General features: G+C 42.6%; 1 protein-coding gene across 1 annotated transcript in view; it reads right to left on the minus strand.

Moving 5' to 3' along the window:
- Positions 1-12,914: 12,914 nt before the first annotated feature.
- Positions 12,915-17,707, minus strand: part of pms1 (PMS1 homolog 1, mismatch repair system component) — a 37,007-nt gene continuing 32,214 nt past the window's right edge. The window contains exons 12-13 of the mRNA XM_084457890.1: positions 15,933-16,093; positions 12,915-13,308 (exon numbers count right to left, since the gene is read on the minus strand). Of these exons, the coding sequence (XP_084314016.1) occupies positions 13,108-13,308; positions 15,933-16,093 (362 nt within the window). The 3' untranslated portion in view covers positions 12,915-13,107. The remainder of the gene's footprint in view (positions 13,309-15,932; positions 16,094-17,707) is intronic.

Below are 17,707 nucleotides of genomic sequence, written 5' to 3' on the forward strand. Positions count from 1 at the left end.
ATTTTGTTTTGTAACGTGAACATTAGGGTTGGTTGATCTGTCCGTGCTTGTTTATTGGCTGTTCTTCAGGTAACCCCGTGTTTCACGTCACAACGATATGAACTGTGGGTAATTCCCTTAGGCGAAGTCTGCAGAAGTGCAGACTTACGGTAAGGGGGCATAAAGGGCTCAAAATGTCTGCCAGAGAGCCCTCATGCACCAGAGAGCCCTCATGCAAACCGATTTGACATTGGGACACCCCTCAGACCTTGTGGACTTCGCGGGAGCGCGCCCTTAAGTCTGTGAGTCTGCAAGGGTGGACATTGGGACTGGGCCTAGGACTACCACCTGCAAATTGACTCCAGCAATCTGTAATTAGCAAGATAAGCCAAACAACATTTCAAGACCCAGCAACTTTGTCACTTATGGATGATAGACAGACAGACAGACAGACAGACAGACAGACAGACAGACAGACAGACAGACAGACAGACAGACAGACAGACAGAGATAGATAGATAGATAGATAGACAGACAGACAGACAGACAGACAGACAGACATAGATAGATAGATAGATAGATAGATAGATAGATAGATAGATAGATAGATAGATAGATAGATAGATAGATAGATAGATAGATAGATAGATAGATAGTATACTCAGGCATTGTACTGTTTTGATTTCAGACATATGATTTTAAAGATATTTTAAATAATGACGGTCCGGGCAGAGATCCTCATGTATTTGTCACGTGTCTCCTCTAACTCTTCCTCTAGCTCTTCCTCTAGCTCTTCCTCTAGCTCTTCCTCTAACTCTCCCTCTAACTCTTCCTTTAACTCTTCCTCTAACTCTTCCTCTCACTCTCCCTCTCACTCTTCCTCTAACTCTTCCTCTAACTATTCCTCTCACTCTTCCTCTAACTCTTCCTCTAACTCTTCCTCTAACTCTCCCTCTAACTTTCCCTCTAACTCTCCCTCTCACTCTTTCTCTAACTCTTCCTCCACAAAATGCCCGGCCTCAGTGCCTCAGTGCCCAGCAGCTAGAATTACAGCACATTTGTATCCTGCATAATACTGGTTGTCAAACCCTATTTTCTGTTGTTGAAGTTGAAATGTCACCAAACCAGACCCCAACCTTTCCGGGTGATTGATTGTATATGACAATCTCTGAAACCTCCTCAGAATATTTAACTTGGAGATGTCAAAATACATTTCACCATCTGACCTGATACTATCCGGTCTTCGGAACTGCATAGGACTGACACCAGGAAGACAGGAGGTTTCCATAACCAGACTTCTCCCAATCTCCTCAGAGGAACATCCATCCTCACCCCTGTCAGTCGTCTGTTCCCCGGGAGTCCATGCTTCAGTGCCTTGGACCTTGGCTGTTTTCAAGCCACATTTATGTCAGTCAATGTGTCCATGAAGGAAGACGGATAACAAGACATTTAGTAAACATTATTGTCACATTGCATAGAAAGCCAACTTTAATGTTAGAATAAATTGGTGAGGAATTGACACAAAATTGTCCTATTTCCAACATCTAGTGTCTTTACAATGTCACGAATCATGCAATAGGTTTACAGGAGTTCGTATAGTTTTTGGGATAGGAGTAGTGATTCCTTCACTAAGTGAAAAAGCAAGCAGTATGCAGGCGGAAGAATAAATCATTTTCGGAGTGAAGACAGGTAGCCGTCAACAGCTGGACATCTGGCTCCCACTGCCCCAGACTCGACTCTTTTATTGCTTTTCATTGCTTTCTTTGGACCCAAGAGAGACTTTCACAAACAATCTGTCAACTGGCCACAGATCATCATCCTCTGCTGGTGATTTCAGTGATTACAACGTGCTTACCTGTATATATCTGGACCAGACACTATGACAAGACGAAGAGCTCTGTTTCTCCCAGGTGACTGTCTTGCCCAGGTGACTCTCTTGCCCAGGTGACTGTCTTGCCCATGTGACTGTCTTGCTCAGCCTACAACTCCCTCCGGATGTCTATCCTGATCATAGTCACATTATTGATCTTCTTCATCCAGGAGCCAGTGACCAGACCTGGGTCAAATGCAATTTTTCAAATACCAATAGAAGCTTTCAAGCTCAAATATCCACAAAAGCAACAATGTAGATTCATCACTACTCAACAATCTAATTCCCCCACCTGTAAACCTTTTCACATTTGCTGTTTAGTGCAACTGAAAAATTATGAATAAAGTTTGTGATTCTGTACTCGTTACAGTAGGCTACCACACAAACCTCTTTGACAACTTTAGTAGGTGTGATGTTAGGTGTTGGAGACCAGATCAATTGTACTAGCTAAAACTGGTCCCACATGTCAAAGGATTAACCACTTTGCTGGTTTGACTTCAACTGAGACTTGCGCCTTAGCTTACGAACTCGGATGGCTTTGGTGTACAAACATCTGAAGGCTAACTGTGGTTGGACGTTTTTGGACCAGGTAGGCTAGCAAGACAAATAAATAAAAGCAGCATTTGTCTAACATGTCCATTTGACAACTAACAAACTAAATAAACCTCACAATGTGTTGGGTCACAACAAAAAATAATCATTAAAGTAATGTATTATTGTTGTCATTACTGCATAATATAGTTTTAAAGTGAAAGAAGTGCAATAAAATGATATAATATTGTCATAGGTACTGTATACAGAGCATTAATTTAGGTAATACTTTGATTATTTTTGAAGCGAGCAGCCGATGAGCAACGATGCTATTGAACAAGCTTCATTAGCAACGACAATGTTCGTTCTGAGATTATGTGAAATATGAAATATATTCTATTCTCCGGTTGTCTAATTGGTAAAGCCCCAAGGATATCATAGGCCCCAAGTGTAAATATGTTTACATTTCGACAGCTTCCTCCAGCTCATTACCATGACACCATGCACCAAGTGAAGAAGTCCTTCCTCCCAACAGATGGGCCTGTCAGTGAGTGAGAGTGTGTCCAGATGAGTTCCTTTTCTGAGTCAGTATCTTGAGTATGTTTGTCCAAGGCTCCAGATGTTTTTGACTGCACCTGGCCATCCAACCCGTTTTGTGGCATTTTGTCTTGTCTGGGATAGGGTATCCCCCCTCCCCCCCTCCCCTTTCCCAGATGTAGGGGGAATCCTGGGCCCAGCAAGCATCCAGTCCCCTGACAGTCTCCAGACGCCTCTGGGTCCGACCCCTTCTCTTACTCTCACTTCCTCGTCTGTCAGAGGCGGAATGTCATTGGCAGCTGTAGTTCTCCAGAGTCCCTGGCAGATGTAACAGTGCTCAATCCAAGCTTGTCTCTGCTTCTGTTCATGCAGCATCCAACCTTATCTAACACCCAGAGCAAATGGAAACAATTTGTTAACATTATGTTCTTTGGGGAACTAGAACAGTGGGTTCGCTCTTGTTTTCAAGTTATAAGGATGAGTCTAACTACTACACTGCCCAAACTCTGGGCCCCTCTACTTGATCCAGAACTCACAGCTGATCAACTCAGGTGTCAACCATCGCACAACAACATCAAGCTCCTGTGAGCAACTAGGCCGACAGCCACTAAAAATGATACTGAAAATTAAATTTGAAGAATTTAAATATCTGAGATGCTCGTCATATTTTAAGTGCTGACCCCAACTACACTCCTCATAAGGAGCAACTGAAACTACAAAACATGATATCCTCAGGAGACCAACTTTTAAACCAGTGGTAGAGAAAGGGAGGACAAGTAAATGGTAAATGGACTTTTATCCAAAGCGCTTTACAATGGAGGCGTCTCATTCACCCATTTACACACACATTCACACACCAATGGCAGCAGGCTGCCATGCAAGGTGCCAGCCTGCTCATTGGGAGCAGTTCGGGGTTCAGTGTCTTGCTCAAGGACACTTCGACAGGTAGTCAGGAGAAGCGGGGATTCGAACCACCGACCCTTCGATCATTGGACGACCCACTCTACAGTACCTCCTGAGCTACACAGACGCCCTGTCTTTTAGTTGGTTTTTTTTGGGGGGGGGGGGGGGGGGGTAATGATAACACACTGCTGGGCTGTTGGGAGTGTTTCGCTGTGTAGGTCAATGGAGGTGAACCCAGGTCTGCTCTAATGAGAAGGATCTTGAGTCTCTTATGAAAGACGGGTCGTGACTCCATCCTGACAGTGGTGCGAAGCTCATCCCACCATTGTGGCGCCAAAACAGAGGAGGGGGAGCTGCAACTGAGCTGAGCAACCCGTATCCAGAGATACAACCCACATCCAGAGATACAACCCGTATCCAGAGATACAACCCACATCCAGAGATACAACCCGTATCCAGAGATACAACCCACATCCAGAGATACAACCCGTATCCAGAGATACAACCCACATCCAGAGATACAACCCGTATCCAGAGATACAACCCACATCCAGAGATCCAACCCGTATCCAGAGATACAACCCACATCCAGAGATACAACCCACATCCAGAGATACAACCCGTATCCAGAGATACAACCCGTATCCAGAGATGGCGGTACGGTGGCCAGCAGAGGTCAAACAAGGAAGTGCTCGTGCTGGGGTTTAGAAACTCATGATCATGAAAGGCAGGTTCTCTTCCCTGTACCACCATGTAGGTGATCACCAGGGTCTTGAAGCTCTCAAGCTGCAATTGGGAGCCAGTAAAGAGAGAGAGAGAGAGAGAGAGAGTGTGTGTGTGTGTGTGGGGGGGGACATTTGAGAGAGAATTGAGGTAGATTGACCACCAGACTGGCTGCAGCATTACATTGCAGAGGTCTGATGGAGATGAAGTAGCTGGACCAGGAGTTGTACTGCTTCTCTTGTGAGGAGCAAACGTATCTTTCAAATATTATAGAGGGAGAATCTACAGGAGTGGGCCATCGCTGTGATGTCAGGTTCTTGGTTGTCTGGGTAGGGTCAGGGGACATAGTGGGATTCTCAATAGGCATACTATAAAATACAAGACACCAAGACAGGTCAGGTTACATTAAACCTTTTCCCTCTGTAGGGCCTATGGCCCGGGTTATCTACCAAGTTCCTTTGGAGCTCTAAGGCAGGGATACATTTGCAATGCAATACAATGATTCATTTATGCATATCAAGCTGTACACATAAACTGAGCAGGCAACCCTATGTTCAATACAAGTTTAACGTTTTGTAGAAAGCCCCTCGTCATTCTACAAGTTGGGTGGTGAGTACACCTTAGAACCCAGGGTACTGCGTCTAGGGGAGAGTAATAAAACCGTGACAGAGCTGAGCTTTACTCACGCACTCCTCAGCAACTCCTACTGTGTGTTTGAACTTCTAGCCTGAACTTGGCAGCCTCCAGTGCATGTACAGTAAATTTATGGTGGCCAGCACTCTCTCTATTGACTTTTTTTGTGGGAAGACGTATGTGTTAGAGCAAAGTTAATCTTTCCCCAAGCACAATAAATGACTAATATTGAATGCAAATAGTGCAGCTGTTGAGAGGCCCTATTCATACAGCCCTATGGCCAAAGAAGGGGTGAGGCAAAGGCTAGAAGCATTCTTTGTTCTATTTACTTCATTCATATTGCTATTCAAGACAGAGCTTGATTTTCATACAATCAATTGAAAATGTTCATATCTGTCATATATATGCATGTATATCCATATTTATAGTTTATAGTCCACATGAAAACAGTTGTGCAAAACTATGTGATTTGTTTGTCTGCAACCATACCTGTAGCATTCTAATAGAGGCTGACCGTGTCACTAATTGGAAGACCAATACTGGAAGACAACATATTAGCATAAGGAAGGCCAATGGGAGGGCTACCATAAAGCCGTCATTCTCGCTCCCTGACTGTTTCTTAGAATTTTATACTTATGTTGATGTTGAAATTCCTACAGGCTATCAGTGTGTTCCCCTGCATAGGCATTTTTGCATAGCCACTATTATTACTAAGAAGCCTTTATTTTTTGTTTTTTATTTGCTATACAAATAAAGCTTTGATTGATTGATTGATTGATTTGTTATTGCAGGGGAAAATCACAGAAATTGGTTTCGTACCCTATACAATTGGCCTCCACATGTCGTTACTGGTCTCCCAACATGGCATTAAAGTGGTAACAATCAAATTCTGGAATAGTCAGCTCAGAATTCTGAAATGCCTGACAAAAGAACTTCATCTAGAGTTCTATTAATACATCCATGATCTAGACATGCTTCAAAAAGTTACAACTCCGTGTAGCATCTTCAAGAAGGCGCTTCCTGGGGTCCCTGGTGGTGTAGCAGTCTAAGCATCAGGTTCCGGTGCAGCGGCCCACCTGGAACCAGGGTTCTTCCCCTGCTCTCGCCAGATCCCAATATGGCCACATCTCACAAGTGGTTAGTTTAATTTCGGCGCAAGGGTCCACACCTCTATAACAACCCGTCTGGTGTGGGGGTCAGGGTTAGGGTTGGGGTCAGGGGCTTGAGAGAGTCAGGTAGCTGAGGTCAGGGTTAGGGTTAGGGTCAGGGGCTTGAGAGAGTCAGGTAGCTGAGGTCAGGGTTAGGGTTAGGGTTGGGGTCAGGGGCTTGAGAGAGTCAGGTAGCTAGCTCTCTTCCAGATTGCGTACTGTGGACTCGCGCACATTTGGATGCTAGGTCAGGTGTAATTGGATACCAAATTTGATGAAAAAGTTTGTGTGTGTGTGGGGGGGGCGAAATAAATAAAAGATGCTTCCTTTGTCCCATAAGTTAACAGTTGCATTGTATATTTTGCATCCTAGATACAAAAATCGGTAATCCGAGAGCCTTAGCCCCCCTCCAAGCTGAGGCAGGTCCATTGTGTCCAGCCAGTTAGGGGGTGTCATTAGCTTTATCAATAGCACCCCTTCATCATAAAAACGGATTCTGCTATTGCTCATCATCTTTGTGTCAGAGGGAAAGAAAGTCAAGTCAAGAAAGTCAAGAAATTCAGTAGCAGTAGCATTTGCCAAGAAACACCCCCTTAATCACAAACAATATACAGTACTGTAAGGGTAGCACTTTTGGCTGGAGCTTAACTCCAAGCATCACAGTGATACCTGTTACAGTGGTGCCATAAGCTGATGTACAGTTACACTCTGCTTGACTGGCTGGGATCTCTATGGAGGGGAGAATACATTCACGGGCGTAAGTACAACAAAGCTGAATTAGTTAAACTTGCTCCTCAGTTTTAATACAGACCTTATGTGGCATTGGCTAGCCTTTCAGCGATGTAGCTGGCTAAGTGTACGTTTCAGGGAGGTGACCACGTGTGTTCATAATTCAGAGGACCTGAGATCTGTCCCAGTGACGTAGCAAGTGAGGTGGGTGGAAGCAATACCATTGAGCAACACAGTGATACCTGTTACACACAGACTGAATCTTGACGTCAGTCCTAAAGCTACAGTATCGTGCCACCCTTGTGGCACTTCTGGAATGGGTGTTAGTTGGCAAGCTTCAGGACTCAAGATATGCTTGACCCACTGTGTGTGCCAGCTGCTACCCACAATCCCCTTCCCTCAATTAGTGACAGCTGATAGAGCCTTTATGACAGATAGTTGTGTTCAGTCCCTGGATGCACAACATGTTTCAGAGATTTGCACCATAATTCTGACCACGAAGTCAGGTTAAACAAATCCTGACACTGTGCTAACTTGTAGCTTTGTCAGCTTTGTGATGTGGGTGATTAAGGCAACCAGCTACCATTGAGTTCCTATGAAAAGCTGGCATGTACAGGCAAACAGGAGTGATGCGCTGCTAATCTAGTGGATAGAACATGATGGAAAGAGGAAATTCCGGAACTCAGTTCAATAATAGCCAATGGCAGAAGCACAAGTATAATTACATCACAAAAGTAAACAAATCCACTGAGAGATGCTGGACATTAAAGGTATGTAATATGTAGAGTTCTTAAACATTTTGCTATTTCTATATTGTTATGATATAGTAAATTGAGAGGGATCCATCAATGAAGACCTGTGAAAATTGCACATTGTAGACTGTTGTTTGGCTCTGCTACAGTACTAGATTGTATTACCTCAGCCCCAATGACAGCACAGGGTGAAAGGTCATGTTTTCCGTAGCATGCGTGTAGATTTATTTGTTGGATTACGAAAAAACTACCAGACCGATTGTCATGAAACTCAGTGGAGGGATGTAGCATGGCTAACTTAGAATCCATTACTGTAAATGTTGGAGCGGATCCAAATCACGGGGCGGGTCCACGAGCCCAAATCAGCCTGACCATTCACATCCATTCATTTTTTGGACTATGATTACGCAATAACTACTATACCGATTTTCATGACACTCGGTGGAGGGGTGTAACATGGGCCAATTTAGAACCAAGCCCCCAGGATCAGCTTGGCTCATTGAAGCCACCATGGGCTTAGAGGCCAAGCTCGGTATTGCAAGTCATGTGACGGCATGCAGCCCAAAATGATTATTTCTACTAGAAATAGATGATAATAGATAGGGCTAGCAGAGGATATCATTCAGCATCAGAGACCAATCTAATGACCAACTTTTAACTCATTGACCTTGTTTTTGCTTTTTTGAAGCCACCAATACTGTATTGAGCCTGTCCTGTGAACTTGGCAGAAAAAAGGTAAATGAGTTAAAAGTTGATAGTTTTTAGATTGGTCTCTGATGCTGAATGATACCCAGAAAAAAAATGTTTTCCTCTGCTAACCCTATTCACCCTGCCCTATCTATTATAATCTATTTCTAGTAGAAATTACAGGGGGGTCCCGTAAAACATGGCTGGTCATTCACCACCATTCATTTGCACTCATTGTCAATGTGGGGAATTGAAACGCTCATATCGTGGGAAGGTTTGTTTGTTTATTTATTTGTGCAGGGACAATGCACATCAATCAATAGTAACAACACTATTAAGGAACCAGATTTAGCATAAATGGCTAGTTTCCGTCTGCTGGCCCTGGACAAAAGGCAACCTGTAAAAGAAGCATATCAAATACAGTACATTTATAATACATTACATATGCCTATACAGACGTTAAAAACAGAATGACTCTAAAGACAATATTAAGACAGATGAAGACAGGTCACACAGACACAGGGTTTGGACTGGTATAAAGCTCTTGACCTAGCGAATGCAGCAATACAAACGTCATGCTTGCATGCACATGTGCATGCACAGAGCTACAAAATGCCTTCATGGGCAGAGGTCTCTCTGAGCACCATTTCTACTATTAATTATTGTTTTATGATTAAAGTTAAACAATTGAATATATTGAGGTTTATTCAAGTTTATTTTTTCATTGGTTGCTAATGGTATGTACAGTATGTTTTTGAGAAATGAAAGAAATTGATCATTCCCTGATCATTTTGTGGTACTGAGCCAAATAAACTTGTATTTGGTGTAAACTTATTCTAAAAATAATAGATACTAAATGGAAGAGTGCACTGTTCACTGCGATTGGGAAGAAAACAGGCGTACACATATCATCTTATGCCCCAGTGTGGTTTATTATAAAACCCCCATTTTTCAAAGCACCCCTGCTCTCATTTTCACCAAGTCCAAGTGAAATCTTCAATAAACAAATTTTGTAAAAACTGCCATCCTCCTCTCTCCCATTCATCATATTTATGCTAAATCTAAACACAAGGAAAAGTGAAATCCAATAGTTCATTCTATGATAATATTATAGTTAGCACTCGGAAAGTCAGAGGTCAAACTGCACACGTCTTAGTTTTCCCAGCCTGAACCCTGACTCTACAGATGGCCTTGTCATTGCTGCAGGGAAGAGATTCTCTCAAGTGCCTCTGGGGGGTTACAGGAAGGCAACCACCCCAGGTTGCCATTTCCGTGGTCCACACTCCTGCTCTGAGCCTTGTTTGAAACGTCAAGCCTCAAGTCGTTGGGTACGTGTGTATTCCTCAAGCGCTCGTGTCTGGAACAGCCACGGCAGCAGAACGCGCCCCGTACGTGCTGCCATGGGCAGCCGGGGGGCGTATCAGGGTGATTAGGGAGGATTAACTGATGATCATCTTTTGACCATGTGACCAGTCACTTAAAAAGGTCAACTGTGATTTATGTGACCAGCTGTATATTTTTTCAATATACAGTATATAACATATATATTTTTCCTTCATCAGTGTTCAGCTTTAGAATTGGTATTGTAGTAAGTATAGCAATCAGTATGCACATCTTTCAGAATGTCTTATGCACAGCATATTACAGTAGCTTGTCCACATGACTTGGAAGTTCAGTAGCCAGATGGAGCTTCATCATGATACCATCTAATATTATATCACTGCTCCAATATGCAAGGCCTTAACTTCTCAGGTTGTATTGAGCAACTGAGGCAACAGTACACCTCTTCACTGCAGGGCAACCAGACCCCTTTAACAAAGTAATCAAATCCAAAATAAAATGACATGAACTATATTTACCCTCTTGGACATTCTATTTTTGGATCTGCAGGGAGAAATCCTTGCACGCCTTGCCCAGAAAGAGTTTTTTTTTTTTTAGCACCACCTGTTTCTGTTTAAGAATAGGAAACTGGGTTGTGGGGAATACTATAGGATTTTATATTTTTCCAAATGTAACATTGTTGGAATGACTATGAATTACTGTGACTTATTTACTGCATAAGAGAATTCACTCTGTGAAAATACTAGGTAGAATTTTTTATTTTACACTTTTTATTTTTATGTAACCTTTATTTAGACAGGTAAATCTCATGGAGACACAGGGTCTCACTCTCAAGAGAGACCTGGTCAAGACAAACAGTGTCAATACAGAACAAAGTTACAGACATGCAATACAAAGACAAATATAGGACACAAACATTAAAATGATGAAATGATTTTAATTCAGCCGTCTGTCTGTGATGTACCCCCCCAGGGGACCAGGATTGAATCCCATGTGGGCCATCTGTTTCTACGCTGTTGCTTTACTGCAGGGCTGGTACCCCCCTGCTGGATTAACAGTGGCCTCAAGGTTAGAGATGGGTACTAAGTAACTAGACTAGAACTGACCGTTTGGTGGGGTGAGCCCTGGTAACAGAGGGGTTGGGTCAGATGACACACAAACATTACGGTTGACCACTTCTCTGCCCAGCTGAGTGTGGGTCAGTGTGTATGAATGGATGAGTGTAGGTCTGTGCGTATGAATGGATGAGTGTGGGTCAGTGCGTATGAATGGATGAGTGTGGGTCTGTGCGTATGAATGGATGTGTGGGTCTGTGCGTATAAATGGATGTCAATTGCAAAGATGACCAATGAAGGACTTTGAAGGACCAATGAAGGACTTTGAAGGACCAATGAAGGACTTTGAAGGACCAATGAAGGACATTGAAGGACCAATGAAGGACTGCACAGTTTCTGCTGTAGCAATGAAACAGCTGGACAAAGGTCAGACATTATGGTCTTAAAACCCAACATGAAATGAAGCCCAAGGCTGACCAATGGCCCCCAACAGAGCCTGGAAACTACATACCTGTAGACACTCAGTTGCATTCTATAGCATCTAGCAACCACACTTAATTCTGACTGTGTAAAGGCAGCTGCACGCGCCACAGCAATCATCTTAAAATTCAGCAATCGGTATATTTAATCCTCAGTTTCATAAAGTGATGACACCTTATCATTTTGGTCAAGGCTATTGGGTGCAACCACTACTTTGACACAAAAGTCTCTTGACAAGGCCAAAATAAAATGAAGATACCATGGAAAGAACAAGGAAATTGATAGAATATAGTAGAATAGAATAAATTATAAATTATTTTGCCATGTATAACCAGTACAGGTACATTGGAATTCTTATCGCTCGTCTTTATATCTAATCAGCACTAATCAATTCCTCATCCCAGTACGTAGGTACACAACTAGACATTATAAGGTTCCCAATCTGACAATTTACTATCTGTAGTCTAGCAGTCATATCAAATTGACATCTTAATCCATCCAATCATGGATGACTGTAACCATAATATAGGTGGATATAATATATAGTTATTGAAATTCAAGTATACAGTTGTTGTCAGTTATTGTCTATTGTACTGTATAAGCAAGGTGTTCAATTGCATGCATGGCATCAGCAGTAGCATGACTATTCTTAATGTGCATAAAATCGAGACACTCTAGAGTGGCAGATATTGTTCTCCACTTGGGCATTTCACTATTTTGGCTGCTATGTGCTTGTGTTGATTCAGAAAACTGAGCTCTATACAAAAGTAGAATACTTCACACATGGGATATATACTATTAGGTCCCCCGTTTGATGGCAGCTCCCGGCAGCGTGTTGAACTGTCCTTGAACAAGACAACGAACCCCAAATTGCTCATGGGCACGGAGGATCTGTGTGTTTCAGTACATCACATCCTCACAGTAAGAAGGTCCTGGGTTCAATTCCCCACGGGCCATTTCCTGGGTCTCTCTGTGTGGAGTTTGCATGTTCTCCCCAGGTTCACCCAGGTTCCCTCCAAATACAGTAGAACCCCAATATGAAGAACATGCAGAACAACAGATGCTCTGACCAGGACCTGGACTGAGCACTTGGTCCCCGGGCACCACTGATGAGGCTGCCCACTGCTGGCTGTCCCTGGGTGGGGATTGGATGGGTGGATGGATTGATTAGACGGGAGAAAAGCAGAGGACAAATTTAATCGACCATCGCTTCAGTGTGTGTGTGTGTGTTCGGTGTCGCCACCCATTGCATGTGTGTTGTGCGTCACGGGCTACAGGACTAGGAGCAAGAACTGCTGAGTCGGCATGTTTTGTTTTTCCTCATAGATATATGATGACATAATGAACATCCTACATGGACCAACTTTAATATATTGTTGAGGGCTTTTCGCAACATGAACATTGAAAGCTGAAATAAATGCACACAAATACAAAGCACAAATAAATGCAGGTACATATATATTTCAAATGATACAGTAAGGTGTGACAACAATATACTTGAATAACTCTCTAAACTACAATACAAAACAAAATCATCTAATTTCCTCACATTATGAAGAGTATGAATGCAAAAACATTACATTTAAAACATTACAAAACAATTGGGTTGTTAATCATTGGTTAAGTACTTTAGATCACCATACATCATTTTATTACATTGGCAATATGAACTTCCTTTTGCACGAGTCAGAATATTATTAATTGTTCATGTACTGACCATGAATTTCCTACTCCCAAAACTACAGTGGGCCAGACAGGACCATAGTCTTGGCCTCCTCCTCTGTGTCAGGAACGTCACAGAGATGGTGGAGGAACGGGTGTCCATGGATGCAAGTCTGAGTCGTCTCTCCAAGTTGCTGCTGCATCCGTGAGAGTGTGTTCTGGACATCATCTCTGGTCAGGGTCGTTGGCAACTGACGGGCTAGTCGAACAGCTTCACCCTTCCAGAAAACACACCAATGCAACATTAATTGTGATTAATTAACATGTTAATATACATTAACATGTTAATTTTGTTAAAGCTACGCTGAAAAATCAAACAATTTGTTTTAGTTCTAGTACTGAATTACAGTATAGGATATCATTCAGCATCAGAGACCAATCTAATGACCAACTTTTAACTCTTTGACCTTGTTTTTGTTTTTTTGAAGCCACCAATACCTGTATCGAGCCTGTCCTGTGAACTTGGCACAGCTTTTATACACAGCTTTGTTTTCTCTTTTGACAGGCCTTTTTTTTCCAACATATATTTCAAAAACTTTACTGAAGTTTTTCATTTATAACAAAAGGAACCTAATAGAATTAAAAGGTTAGTCTTACAGTACACCACCAAATGGATAGGCAAGTAGATAAAACCAGCAAGTAAAACAGGTGAAGATACAGATGGTAATGACAAGGTACAGAAATCCTGAACACATGGGCTACTCGTTTATAGTTTATAGGCTTATTCCAGTTGTCCCACGCCCACCCCAGTCTTTGGCTTTAATGATCACGTTTTGTTTCAAAAGATCGGCTTTATCTCCAAATCAACACCAGCAGATTGGTGTTGTATTTTATCGATACATCAGGCCAAACAGATCGGAAAGAAAGAGAAGTAATTTAAACAAGCAGAAACTAAACATAGCATGGCTACATTTAACAGAAGCACCCTGTGGTTCTGTGTTGACGATAGGGCTGGCCTGAATGTTATTTTTTAGGGTTCAAACATTCGTTGGTGTATAATCAAACTCAGCACGATAGAATCAAACACTGTTATGTCGGTCATGTTGGACAAGCGCTCCGGCAAATAAAAATATCCCACAAGTCGAAAATGTGCATATAATTACAGGAGCCGGGGAAGAGCTACACGGTGACACGCATACGTTCTGTATTACACACAGTGAGTGGTGACACAGCCCACAACTGTATTTTTCCCATCCAAGCTGTCCTCCTCCAGGGGCAGCCAGGAGCAGTGGGCAGCCATCGTTCACGGCACCTGGGGACCAAGTCCAAGTGCTCAGTTCAGGTCCTGGTCAGGGACCGGACTGAAGAGCATCTGTTCTGCATGTTTTTTGTATTGGGTTCTTTTGGGAGGAGACTCTTGCAAACGCGGGGAGAACATGCAAACTCCACACAGAATACGTCCAGTTTCATTTTGTTTTCTGTGTTATACTGCTGGTGGCTTGCAAGCTGTATCGGAGGACACAATTTGAAATGCTTCCCATTAGCCCTCGTCTTTTACCATAGCAACTGACCTGCAGTCCATAGCAGTTCATTTTGCGACCGAACTCATTCTGTGCTGCCTGCTCTCTGTTAAGTGTGGTTTGGCGAAGCGTGTTGGTCCAGTAGTGGCCTGGGAGCAGCTGGGGTGGCCTGACGGCTGCCTGTTCCATCAGGCAATGGCGCATTGTGCGTCGTATGAGCCTATGGGGTCAGCTGGGCGAAATCGATTAAATAAATAAATAAATAGATTTAATTTGCATTTAACACATTATTTTTTGCTCAATATTTAATTGATCTAATTAACGCATTCAATTGACAGCCCTACTTTGAACATTTGTAAAATAAATGAATCCAAGGCCATTAAAGCAGGTAGGTTACTGTACAACTGAATAACCTGAGAATGAAATGAAGATATTACAATTAGCGTCCAAATAAGCGGCCTAATAATGAACGTGGACACGGAGTGTCTCGGGACATGAGCCTTACCTACTGTAGCCTAGATGTAGTGTTGTGCGCCAAGAAGATGAGTTTGTCCACATTGTCAGGGTCAGGGAGAAGGGAATTCCTCGTCTTGTTGACAATATATCCAGCCTGGGAAATTATGCCCTAGAATATTTCCACACAGCGGATTTCTACGCAATTGCCATCATGCTTACTTGACGTTACATGTGCACTGAAGCATTTGTAGAGTAACGAATGCTACATGTGCCGTCTTATTTATTATTGTTTTTTTTTGTTTTTTTATAATATGATGCGGTTACCTTGGCTTAGTAGGCAAACCTATCCTTAAAAGAATAAACAGAATTCTGAGCTGAAAAACTAATTCTAACAAATTCGAACTTCAAATGTCTAAATTGAGATTCGATTGTCAATACAACAAACGAACCTTCGAGCATTCAGGGCCAGCCAAAAATATAATTAAAATAAAACTTAAAAAGGGGAAATGACAGCAAGGAAAAATATTAGTGGAACCAACATCTCCTCCCACTTTGCAGCTCAACTCACTGGCCCCTACAGGACACTACACAACTTAATACTTCAGACTTACACAAATGCACGGATGCCCTCTCTTACGTGAACATACAGTACAAGTTCAAAATAAAAGTTGAGGTGACTGTCTACTATGCAATTAGCCTCCGAACACCTAACATCAACACCCATAAAGTCACGCTTTTTTTTATTTTATTGCTTTTTTTTTTGAATGGCACGAGATCTACCAGCAAACCCTCTGTGATCTACTATCCCTTACTCTAGTTTATTCCTCAGAAGACATTTGCCTCTTGCCAGGCCATCATAAATAATAATTAATTTACCTACCTGGTTAAATAAAAGGTAAAAAATAAATTTACAAAGACTTTCTTACCTGAAAGTAGTTGGATACTTTGAGTGGCCGGCACTCTCCGACCGTTCTGGCATTCCTGTGTAGAACAGCTGTCAGGATCTCCCTGAGGTCCTCCAGACCAAAAAAAGGCATGCAGTTTGCCATCGCTGTCACTTCCAGATGTCTCTCTGTGGATGGAGAGTCTGGCCAAAGGAAACAGAGGAGGAGGATTAATATACTCAAGGCACAAACAACTATCTCCAGGAAAGAATGATAAATAAATATTGTGATTAACGTCTTGACTGGGGACCAAGTCAAACAAGTGAAAGGCCAAATAGAGTGCTAAATGACTATTACAATATCAGACTGGAAGTAGGACATATGGAGAAGGAGAATGATAGTTAAGTAATCTTTCAAGGAAAAGCTTTGGCTGGAGTGAAGACACATGGGTACACATGGGCAGATGCTGGAATAACAAGACGTGGCGACTGGTAGGGATGAGTCATTGAAGTAAGACACTATTATGACGCTATGGCTCAATGAAACAATCTGATATCAGGTGTTTTTAATTAGTTTTGACAAAATGTGAAGAAAAAAAATCAACTATTGCAGCTTTAAGCCTAGTGTATACTTCATAAGACGAGCTATGGCTCATGGCTGCCATGGAAACCAAGCTTAAGTCAATGCCCAGGCATTCCATTCCATGGCAACCAAGAGCCATGAGCCGTCGTAACCAATGCGTCCGTTGGCGTCAACTGTCAGTGTCCATCAAAAATCAAGAAATGAACCTCGGCGATTCTCTAACGTCGGACGCAGGCATCGAACACGACGCAACGGCTGCAGTGGAGCTGCTGTCATTAATCACAATGGATTCATTTCCTTAGTGTCTGATAGGTGATGGTTGACGCTGACGCTAACAAACCCAGTGGAGCCAAGCCGTCATGAAGTATAAACTACAAGTTTGCATCTTCGCGTGGAGTTCAACTTTGACCGGCAAATTTGCAGCCTCAACTAATTGCAAAGACGTGTGTCTGGTTGACCCCACTTGCCTGTGATTGGCTGTCGTTTTCTTAGTGATGCACTGCCCACATTCAGCATGAGAAGATACTAATTTCGCCTTAGCAGGCGATGGCCAGTAGCATGCTGGACACTATGGACCTGAGTCAGCTTGGAGGGTGCTAAGGCTCACTGGACATACTCTACTAACAGAATACACTTACTTCAATTAGGACTCTTACTTGATCTACCTGGGCCGCGTTTCCCAGATTCGCTGTACCTTGGCGCTCTACGACGCTTCTCAAGGTATACCTTGGCGAAGGGACAGTTTTTCCTACGAGTGTTTCCCAGACTATCCCTTAGTGGGCGCCTGAAGATACATCGTAAGGTTCATCCCAAGATACATCGTTAGGGGAGCTGTCCCTGGGCGCGGTGCTGAAAAAAGAATGAATCGATGCCGCACACATCGATGGCCATTTGTAAAGTCAAATAAATGACGTGTCAATATAATACGTGCTGTCTTAATTATTTTATTTCAGTCTAATATCACCAAAAAGGAAGCTATGCCCCTGAAAGCTCATCTGCTAATGTATTTAAGAGTCAAGTGTCAATATTAAACAAGTTCCCTTTATCCTGTATATTTGTCGTTTCTTGCCACATTACAACAGTAGAGGTTTTGAAGAAGGCACACAATATAACAAACAGCATTTGTAAGATCACTAAATACTGTGAATCTGTTAGCAAAGTACATTATAAGGACAACAGTATTGGGCCACCTACACATTACACCTACAGGAACTTTCATGACATCCCATTCTAAA

Source organism: Borostomias antarcticus (assembly GCF_949987555.1).
Source record: "Borostomias antarcticus genome assembly, chromosome: 2".
NCBI classification, from domain to species: domain Eukaryota; kingdom Metazoa; phylum Chordata; class Actinopteri; order Stomiiformes; family Stomiidae; genus Borostomias; species Borostomias antarcticus.